General features: G+C 38.1%; 1 protein-coding gene across 1 annotated transcript; it reads left to right on the top strand.

Annotated features, from left to right (window-relative positions):
- Positions 1-8,445: 8,445 nt before the first annotated feature.
- On the top strand, positions 8,446-9,594 carry LOC145067369 (putative CCR4-associated factor 1 homolog 11). The gene has a single exon (XM_079014523.1). It carries the CDS (start codon positions 8,672-8,674, stop codon positions 9,503-9,505), a length of 834 nt encoding a protein of 277 aa, XP_078870649.1. The 5' UTR covers positions 8,446-8,671; the 3' UTR covers positions 9,506-9,594.
- Positions 9,595-11,601: the final 2,007 nt, after the last annotated feature.

Raw genomic sequence — 11,601 nt, 5'->3', positions numbered from 1 at the left:
CATGCTCTCAGCATATCTTTAAGCGTTTGTATCGTTCGTTCGCTCTGACCATCAGTCTGCGGATGGTAAGTTGTACTTAAACACAACTTGGTACCCAATTCCTCTTGTAGACTTTTCCAAAACCTCGAGGTGAAACGGCTATCACGATCCGAAACAATCGTTAACGGAACACCGTGAAGCCTCACAATTTCCTTCACGTAAGAATTCGCAAGCTTCTCCATAGACCATTTCTCCTTGGCTGCTATGAAATGCGCACTCTTAGTGAATTGATCAACGACCACCCAAATCATGTCGTGACCATTCATTGTTCTGGGCAGTTTAGTGACAAAATCCATAACAATGTCTTCCCACTTACCCATAGGCACAAGAAATGGTTCTAAACTCCCGTACGGTTTCTGATGTTGTGTCTTTACTCTCGCACAAGTCACACACTCAGCCACATACTTTGCAACGTCAAGCTTCATCGTTGGCCACCAGTAGTAGGGTTTTAGGTCCCTATACATTTTAGTGCTACCGGGATGAATCGAGTACATGGTTTTATGAGCTTCTTTCATCAGAAGATCTCTGACTCCTCCTGTCTTAGGTATCCAAATCCGATCTTGGAACACCTTCAGTCCATGACTGTTTACACCGAATACCAACGTTTTGCCCAAACGTTCCTCCTTTCGGCCATTCTTTTCAGAAGCTTCCTCTTGAGCTTTCTTTATACTTTCCACAATGGTCGAGACAACTTCAATTTTCAACGCTCTTGGCCTTTTCCTTTCAAGATTGACTTTCCGACTGAGAGCATCAGCAACAACATTAGCCTTACCGAGGTGGTAAAGTATCTCGCAGTCGTAGTCCTTGAGTAATTCTAGCCAGCGTCGTTGCCTCATATTCAATTCTTTCTGATTAAAGAGATATTAGAGACTCTTATGATCAGTAAATAGTTTGCACTTCGTGCCATAGAGGTAATGCCTCCATATTTTCAGAGCGAAAACTACCGCTGCCAACTCCAAATCATGAGTCGGGTAATTCTTTTCATGCTCCTTCAGCTGTCGAGACGCATATGCTATCACCTTTTCTCTTTGGGTCAAAACACAACCCAATCCAACCCTAGACGCATCGCTATAAACAGCGAAGTCTTCAACTCCATCGGGTAAAGAAAGTATCGGTGCCTCGCATAGCTTCTTCTTTAGCTTCTCGAATGCTTCTTTATGCTTATCACTCTAAGCATAAGTAGCTCCTTTGTGGGTCAAAGCTGTTAATGGAGTAGTGATCGAAGAAAAGCCTTGGATAAACCTTCGGTAATATCCGGCTAATCCCAAAAAGCTTTGGATCTCCGTGGGACTTTTCGGTTGCTCCCACTTTGTTACAGCTTCAATCTTTGCTGGATCAACCATTATACCTTCTTGGTTGACCACGTGACCCAAGAATTGGACTTCTCGAATCCAAAAATCACATTTGGAGAACTTAGCATACAGCTTCTCCTTCTTCAAGACTTCTAACACTTCTCGCAAGTGTCTGCCATGCTCCTCTTGGCTTTTCGAATAAATCAGAATGTCATCTATGAACACTATCACAGATTTATCTAGGAAAGGATTACAAACCCTATTCACTGAATCCATGAATGCTGCCGGAGCATTGGTTAGTCCAAACGACATAACCAAGAACTTGTAGTGTCCATATCTAGTTCTGAATGCAGTCTTCTCGATATCTTGCTCTCTTACTTTTAGCTGATGATATCCTGACCTTAGATCGATCTTCGAGAAATAGTTCGAACCTTGCAATTGATCAAACAGGTCATCAATCCTTGGCAACGGATATCTATTCTTTATTTTTGCCTTGTTCAGCTCTCTGTAATCGATGCACATTCTCATACTTCCATCTTTCTTCTTCACGAATAACACCGGAGCTCCCCAGGGTGATGAACTAGGTCTAATGAAACCTTTGTCCAATAACTCCTGAAGTTGCATCATCAGCTCCTTCATCTCCGTCGGTGCTAATCGATAAGGTGCTTTTGCAATTGGCGTTGTTCCGGGCAACAAGTCAATACGGAATTCCACTTGTCGATCAGGCGGTAATCCAGGAAGATCTTCGGGAAATACTTCCGGATAATCACACACAACAGGAATATTCTGCATCACCTTCTTTTCCTTCTTAGCATCGATCACGAATGCTAAGTATGATGTACACCCTTTGGTCAAACATTTTCTGGCTTTCATTAGGGAAATGATTCCAGAATTCACTCTGCGTTTGTCCCCATACACCATAAACGAATCTTTCCCAGGCGGGTTTACTTTAACTATCTTCTTCTTGCATAAAATTTCGGCGTCATTGGCACTAAGCAAATCCATTCCCAAAACAATGTCGAAACCATTAAGTTTGATAGGCAATAATTCCTCGTGAAACTTATTCCCATTAAGGTCGATTAAGATGTTTTTCATATGATGGCTAACAGGTACAAACTTGCCACTAGCAACTTCGACTAATAAAGCATTATCTAGTCTATTAACAGGCAAAGCTAGTTTTCTACCAAACTCATGCGAAATAAAGGAGTAGTTGGCTCCAGAATCAAACAAAATTTAGGCAGATAATTCGTTAACGAGAAAGGTACCTGAAGCGACATCAGCTTCATCTTTAGCAGCTTCCAGTGTCATCTGGAATGCTCTCGCCTTTGGCTTTGGCGGAATGTTGGGTCTAGCTGCCTCCTTCTTCGGGCAGTCCCTCGACATGTGTCCCTCCTCACCACAACCATAGCAAACCTTCTTAGAGAGGGTACACTCATTGGCATAGTGCCCTGGCTTTCCACACTTGTAGCATGTGGTTGCTACCTCACATTTTCCATGATGCTTCTTCTTACATTTGTCGCACCATTTCGCTTCGCCTCCACTTCCCCTCGAACCAGACTTCGAGTACTTGTTTTTCTTATTGGACCCTGAAGTTCCATCGAACTTCCTCTTTTCACCAACTTCTATCCTTTCCAGACCCTTTTCCTTCTGCTGGGCCTCCACATTCTTAGCTACACGAACAGGCGTTTTCAGAGTAGTTGCCATCTTGACTGTCGGACCAAAGTCGGCAGGCAGTCCATTAGCAAACCTCTCAATCTTGGAGAGTTCCGTTGGAACTAGGTACGGAAATAACTTTATTTTCTCAGTGAATGTAGTAGCATAGTCATCTATGCTCATCCTCCCCTTCTTTAAGTTTTGGAACGCATTGTTCAGATCAATCAGATCTATCTCTGAGCAATACTGCACCCTTAACTGTTCCAAGAACTCCTCCCATGACATTTTTAGGGCTTCTCCTCGTGGCATAGTATCTGCCAACAACTTCCACCAACTCAAGACTCCAGTCTTCAGTTGTCTGACTGCAAAGACAGTCTTCTGTTTGTTGCTACAGTTGCAACTTTCAAATACCATCTCCATTTCGGAGATCCAATCCATTATCTCAACAGGCTTTGGGCTCCCAGAAAGACTTGGCGGCTTGGCGCCCAAGAAGTTCTTGTACATTCGCCCATCCTTGTTGTTTCTCCTTTTCGGATCGTTCCTTCGTTCTCCTTGAGTCCCAACTTGACTCATAATGCGACTATTGTTCCCTTCCTCCGATTGCTCGGGAATCAATTCGGGTTCCTCAATAGGTATGATAGGTTCGTCCCTATTATCATGCAACATCTGTCGCATCTCATCCCTTTGTTCGGCTAGCATAGCCCGAATCATGGCTTGCACCCCAGCCATTGTTATTGGTTCTGATGCTGCTGCTACAACAGGTATTTGCTCAATCACTGACGGTTGATTCCTGTTTTCATCTGCGTTTCCAACGCCACTCCTTGTTCTCACCATTTTTTATTTACACACCAAATAAGGTGAAATTAGATCCTTATTCACGATAGATATTCAAATCATCCTTATTACTCCAAACGATTACATGCTAGTTCTAATATCGTATACATACGCTTAGAATCCTAAACACATAAACCTTCAGATCCGGTTGGCAACAAACCGTAGATCCGAACAAAATAATATCATATATGGCAACATATAACATTTAGCACATAAAAGCATTTTAGGCAACCTTCCTAAAATAAACTAGTGCTCGTGTCTAAAATTCAACAGACACACATCTCAAAATTCCACTTAGCATTCTAAGTTTAAGTCTAGAAATCCTACAAATTCCTAGTTCGCTTAAACTAATGCTCTGATACCAACTGTGACATCCCCAAAATCACGGCCAGAAAAGACCGATTTCATTTATGCTTTTTAAAATAATTTCAGAGTAAATCATTTTGATTTAAAAGTGTTGCGGAATTTGTTCCCAAAACAAACATGATAAAATAATATTTATCAAAACATTTCATCAAGAGATGCATTTTCATTATACAATCAAAACTCGGGATATCATGTTCCGATACAGACCATAAAGCATAAACGATAACATTACAAGTCATTCAACAAATATATACATATACAGACTTGTAAACAAAACAACTCGATGATTCATCCATCTTACGCCCTTGCGCCACTTCCTGTAATACAAATAAAACTGAGTGGGTCAGGCTTGGGAGCCTGGTAAGCATATAGGGGTTTCAACCCACAATAAATAAATTATATTTAATTTCACCAACCAATCACTATCCCGATTACCCATTCCCGTTATCCTCACTTTACGTCCCTAAAACAACATCTATTTCAAGGGACCTAATCTAGGATTTTCATCGGGACGGACATTACTGCTAAGGGGTTTCCTCAACAATAGATGTCCTAAAGGCAACCATGAGGGGGATAGAGTACACCGATGAACACATCGTTCACAACACCTACAGGTTATGAACCTGCTAGCGTTCCACTGGACTGTCTAGAAAGAGTCTGTGGTCGTTATCCATACTCCGCTGAATAACTAGATCAACAACAACAACATCGAGGCCTCTCATCTGTTTATTACACACCAACTATCTACCCATGTTCTACCCAACATATTAGTAGATAAATATATATATTTTCATACATAGTTTAAAACCTGTATATCATTTTCATTCAATACATATTCCACATAACAGATGAGGCACACCCACATAACATGTATTTCATAGGAAATAAATCAGATCTATGAGATAGAAGAGAATGAATATACATTCACACATATAACAACAAAATTATACACATAAACAACAATATACTTAATACACTCAAACCATACTTGTATTATTATCGTGTTTATGAAAGGTAGTATACACTCACTTGATTAGAAGATGATCGGACAGCACTACGACTTGCAGAAGTAGTAATCCTCAGCAGATCTGGAAGATCTCTACAAAAATCGAACTTCTCGCGGGCAGAGCTTCGGCTCGGGAATCGCACTTCTCGGGATCTTTGGGATCTCGAGACATGCTTCGGGGCTCGAGAATAATACCGGGGCTTCGGGGTATTTCTGGCACGCAAATCGATGCAAAACGGGAGAGAGAAGAGAGAAAAATAGCAATTGAGTCGGCTGCCTTCGGATCCTATTTATAGGAGGCTGGAGCCTCGGAGTACGCGGGGCGTACTACTCCGAAATCGTCACTGCTTACGTATCCGAAGTGCTCGAGTGCGAGTGTCGACATTCCTCGGAGTACGCGGGGCGTACTTCGGATGAGTCCGATGACTCCTCTTCGGATAATGCCGGATTTTCCAATTAAATTTAAATACAAATTATTTAATAAACTTCGGAAATTCATATCTTCTTCATACGAACTTCGTTTTCGACGTTCTTTATATCCACGCGAAGGTGAGACTACGCTCTACAACTTTCGTTTAGACTTCGTCGGCTAATTTTAACTTTAATTTTATTATTTATTTTTAATAGGCCGGGACAGAAAAACTTCGTTATAAATTCATAACTTCTTCGTTTGACGTCCGTTCTCGCCTAACTTTTCATCGCTTCGATACCAACAACGAGACCTTCGATCCTCGTTTAGATTGCTTCGGCTAAAACCGCTCGATCTCAAATCGAGTATTTCAGGCTGCATACCGCTAAGCCGAAACTTCGATAAATCATAACTTCCTCATACGAAGTCAGATTTGGGCGTTCTATATATATTCGAAAACCTCGTTTTAACTACTACAACGTTATCCAAAGATATCAAGTCTATTTTACACTTAAATTTTGACGCTTATTTTTATTCTTAATTAATCAAACCACATAATTAAGCAATTAAGCACAAAACACATAATACTCAAATAATACACTCTTATTATTTCAAAACGGGTTACAAAGGTTAACATAGATTATTACATTGCTAAAAATAGCAAGCCCAGAAACACAGGCGTTACAAGTACCAAATTGAATTACATATTTTAGTAACAAAAATCTAATCAAAAAGCTTTATAACATTTATCATTTTTTAGTAATAAAACCTCACCACTTAAGCTATATAAAAAAACTTATCAAAGATCTAATATAAATGAGTTCTTTTTCATTTGAAGGTATGTAAAGTTGCCATTATGAACATTAGAAATAAAGTCAAATATTATATGGTTATCTCATATTCACTTTCTGGAATTGCAACGAATAGATCTGAACTTGTTGTAAAAAAAATGTACACAATGAACAGAGAAGTTTAAATAGATACGAAAAGACCATCAAGTCCAATTACGCTGGTTTAATACAGGTTTTAACAATTATATCGGTTTTTTTTGTAAAATCCATCTTGTTTGTTCTGGTCCAAAAATATGTATAAAATTGCTGCTAGTTAAACTGATCTATTCCTTGATTCTTGTTTTAACCGGTCTGATCGACCGATTCAAACCGATTTTTAAAACATTCTTGAAAATGATTCTCTAATGATTCATTGCTCGTATATTGAAGTTTATCTTGATGAATGCTTTTTTTCACATAAAATAAAACGAACACCAAGTCCGTGAAAAAAGCTTGCCCGCCTTGCGAATTTGTTTGTCTCACAAAATGAAACCGATACAAAAACAAGCCAATCACGAGGTTATTAATTTCCGTCAAAGACTCGCAATAATCTAGACTTACATGAGAACTTAATATACCATCTTCTTCATGTAAAGGATATTGAAATTGAAATTTAGAAGTATCGCCTAGTTCCAATTGATAATCATGTTTTTAGTGGCTTCAAATTTTAATAAAAGGATAACAAGAAACTAGAAAAAGAAAAGAAAATAAATAAATTACATGATTAGATTTTTAAACAATGTGGTCTGATTATGGCAATTCTTTATATTTTTATAGCTATATCAATTAAACAAAAAATCCACGACATTATCAAACATGACCACCTTATTATATTTCTTTGATCTAAAGATAAGCACGTCCCTATACTCCAAAGAATCCACAACATTGTCAAGAATTTGGCTTCCATGGTTAGTTTCTTCAAGCTCCAAAAAAGTACTCAACCATACAAACAAATTCTTGTCGTATGAACACAGTAGAATCATCACTCGAAGAAGACGTATGAACACAAAAGGTAGATAGTCCACAACTCCACATATACCCTCATTAGTGGATTTCTTTTACGAACCATATTTCCTCAATATTAACCAGCTGAATACAACATCCATTGAAACTTACATAGATGTTAGTTGCCTAATACTAGTTAGGAAGACCATGAGTCTTTAGTGAGGTGATTGAATTTTGTAATGGTTGCATGCAGAAGAACACACGTTTAATATCTTGCGAAGCCATTAAATCGCACAAGTCTATAGCAAGAGTGTTTACGTCGTTGTAATTACTGCATGTGAATATGGAATAAATAAACTTCACACACAAGACTAGATTTTTGTATGTATGCTTATCGATTTCATTTTGTCATAAAAAGCCAATTCACAATGTGGACGAGCTTTTTTTTTTTTGAGGATTTGATGGCCGTTTTCTATTCTTTATTAAAAAATGGTAATGTATATATATATATATATATATATATATATATATATATATATATATATATATATATATAGTCACTTTTTGTGAATAAATCTTCTCTAAAACTACAACCTCCTTTAAAAACCCAATAATATAAAAAAAAATGTAAGAATCTTGTAAGAAAAAAGATAATCTTTGATATACATGTAAATACCGAAAAAAGGAAGGTATATATTACAGTATATGATAAAAAAAAAAAAAAAAAAAAAAAAAACTTTTTTACAAGCGCGACTTATTAGATGCATCATGCATCTAGAATATAAAATTTTGTAAGAATCGTATAAAAAAAACATAATAATCTTTGATATACATATAAATACCAAAAAAGACAAGTATATATTATATTATGGTATATGACAAACAAAAGCTTTTTTATAAGCGACTTATTAGATGCATCATGCATCTAGAATACGTATAAATTAGCTTTAAGATAATTTATAAATACGTATGAACCACGAACCCCATTACATCTCTTTGTCTTCTCGACTTTTTTATTCGACCTCGTGTCAATTTGCCAAATTGATTGCATAATTTGGTCAAATTCCTGGTTTTTGTCAAACGTTCAAAGTTCAAACGCGTTGAACCAGTGGGCTATACGACTTCCCATTAGTAAGTTCCTTCCTTCAAAGCACATCTCAACTATTATTCTGCCGGCTTGCATTCATCTTATATATAAATTTCAACTCAACACTTTCACTCAACTCAATCTTACAACCACAATCAGCAATCAACGAATTTACAAAAATCAAAGTGATCAATCGACTAATCGATCGCTATGTCTGTTGATATTGACGAAACCATCATGATCCGTGAAGTTTGGTCCGAAAATCTGGAGTCCGAGTTCGAATTCCTCAGATCCGTGATAGATCAGTACTCTTACATCTCCATGGACACGGAGTTTCCCGGAGTTGTCTTCCGTCGATCTGTAGATCCGGCAAAACCGTATGTGCATCGACAGCCATCGGATCATTACAAGCTTCTTAAATCAAACGTCGATGTTTTGAACCTGATTCAACTCGGTCTCACACTCACCGACGCCGCTGGGAACCTTCCGTGTGACGGCGAGACTCACCGGCGTTTCATCTGGGAATTCAATTTTAGCGATTTTGACTTGGCGTGTGACCAGTACGCGCCGGAATCTATTGATTTGTTGAAACGACAAGGGATTGATTTCGAACGGAATAGATTGGAAGGTATCGACTCGGTCAGATTTGCTGAGTTGATGATGTCGTCGGGACTGGTTTGTAATGACTCGGTGAGTTGGGTGACGTTTCATAGCGCGTACGATTTTGGTTATTTATTGAAGATTCTCACGCGCCGGGAGTTGCCGCGTGGATTAGATGAGTTTTTGGAGATTTTGAAGGTGTTCTTCGGCGAGAACGTGTACGACGTGAAACATTTGATGAAGTTCTGCCGGAAAAACTTGTACGGTGGGTTGGATCGGGTGGCGAATATTTTGGAAGTGAACCGGGTTGTCGGAAAGTGCCATCAGGCCGGTTCAGATAGTTTGCTGACGTGGCACGCGTTTCAAAAGATGAGAGACGCGTATTTCGTCGACGTTAGGACGGAAAAGTATGCCGGCGTTTTGTATGGGTTGGAGGTTTATTAGGATTAGTAAATATTGGTTTAGTTGAAGGTTAAATTGGTAAATAATCTAATTAAATGTTATTATATTGATATGGTAAAATCGTTGGTGAATTTTCTTTTTTCTGTACTGACCCGAAGTCTAAAATAAGGAAAGTAGATAAAGAACCATAATAATGTTTTAATTGAAATCGGAATATCTTAGAGAAAAACTCATTTCATTCATCGTAAAGATATATATAGAATCACATACGAAAAGGGTCCGAATACAAATGGCCTTAATTAATCATGGGTAACAACACATGTACAATAAGATATAATGAGTTAAAAGAGTAAAGGGTCCGAATGCAGACGGCCTTAATTAGTTAGGGCTAACAATAATAAGATATTATGATTTAAAAGAGTGATATATTTTTTGATTTGTACATACGTGGTCACTGATTTTTTTTTTCGTACATGTTATTTCTTTAACTTGTTAAATTGTACACATTTAATCTTTATACCAATTATTTTAGAAAAGCTGGAAAAAATGACTTAACAGGTAAATATGTCAAACATCATCAAAATCGAATAAATATGTCAAACATCATCAAAATCAGAGTATGTCTCATAAACAGAATCCATATGGTGTGTGATGCAGTCAATCCAAGCTTTTCCTATTGAAACCGGTTGTATCTGAAACATAAACTGAAAACTATAAACACAAAGCTTAGTGAGTTTCCCAAAATACCATATAATATGCATACAATAAATATAAAATGGGCCCCACCCTGTCTTCTGGCCCCGCTCGGTAATAGATCGGGACTCGCCCAACATACATATAACATATATCAATTAATCACATACACATGCAATAATCACAATGATACATAGCATATAAATGGTCATCGGGCCCTAGCCCGATAATCATATAAACATATAACACATGCAAGAGTCACGTAGAAAACTAGCATACTAACATAGCATAAACATGGGCCGACATTGGTGCCTTCGACCCTCTAAACACAATGAGGAAAACTCACCTCCAAATCCGAATGATAGTTGAATAAATCTTGGCTCAAATATCAACTCTACCCAGCACCTAAACAATAACAGTTCCTTAGATACAATTCGAAATACCTCCAAACTCCTTATTAGGTCAAACTTGGTCAAAGACAAAAGTCAAAGGTCAAGGTCAACAGTCCATGTTGACCCAACATGTCGTGTTTCCTATTAACCACGTCGTGTTTCCCCTTTATCGACACAGGCGGGAAAATTCCAACCAACACGTCGTGTTTCCTTGAAAACACGCAGTGTTTCCTCGAGCTCCAACAACTTAATACAACAAGTTGTTTCCTTCGACTCCAAGAGTTCCCAAGCTCAGATCTAAACCCAATTAAGACTTAGAAGGGTAAAGTTTCCAACTTTACTGTCACAACTGGCAATTTTAGCTAGGAGATTCTATGCTCTTGTAAAACATCATATATGGCAACAATTATAACCATGACTTGAAAATGTGTATGATGTTCCATCCAAAAATCCAATTGAAATTCAAAACTCTATACAAAACATTTCAAATAGTCAACTTAGGAATTGGAAACCCTAAAAATCTGGTTTAAGTCCATGATGGACTAGGATTTCCTTATTGGGCCTAATGGACCAATAAGCTTCCAATTCGACTATTTTGGGCTCTAATTGGACCCACTTTCATTAAACTCAACCTTTTGGGCCATAATGGGCCTAAAATGGATTAGTTTACCCTTAATGTGCCTTATTGGGCCATAACAACTCCAATTAACCCAAATGGACCATAAACCCATTCTTTTATACTATTTGGGCCGTGAACCATCCTAAAGGCCCAATGGGCCAAAAACTTTCTTTATGGGCCTCATGATTTCGAGTAAGGATCTAGATTGGGCCAAAATGATTCATCTTCTCCCTCTTAATTCAATTCTCGACCCATAAGTAAAAAAAAAGAGAAATCGCTAATTATCCAAGCTATGACACATCATTTTTGTTTAAAGGATAACAATGCAATATGTTCAACATGTAACTAGGAACTTCTCATGTTTCCATGTAAGCTCCTCTCACCCTCTCTCTCTCTCTCTCTCTCTCTCTCTCTCTCTCTCTTTATCTCTCGGC

Source organism: Lactuca serriola, chromosome 8, assembly GCF_051521515.1.
Source record: "Lactuca serriola cultivar US96UC23 chromosome 8, Lser_US96UC23_V15, whole genome shotgun sequence".
In the NCBI taxonomy this organism is placed as follows: Eukaryota; Viridiplantae; Streptophyta; class Magnoliopsida; order Asterales; family Asteraceae; genus Lactuca; species Lactuca serriola.
This window is presented reverse-complemented; position numbering and strand designations above follow the sequence as displayed.

Coding starts and splice junctions, on each gene's coding strand:
- LOC145067369 (XM_079014523.1), top strand. CDS start 8,672: ATGTCTGTTGATATTGACGAAACCATCATGATCCGTGAAGTTTGGTCC.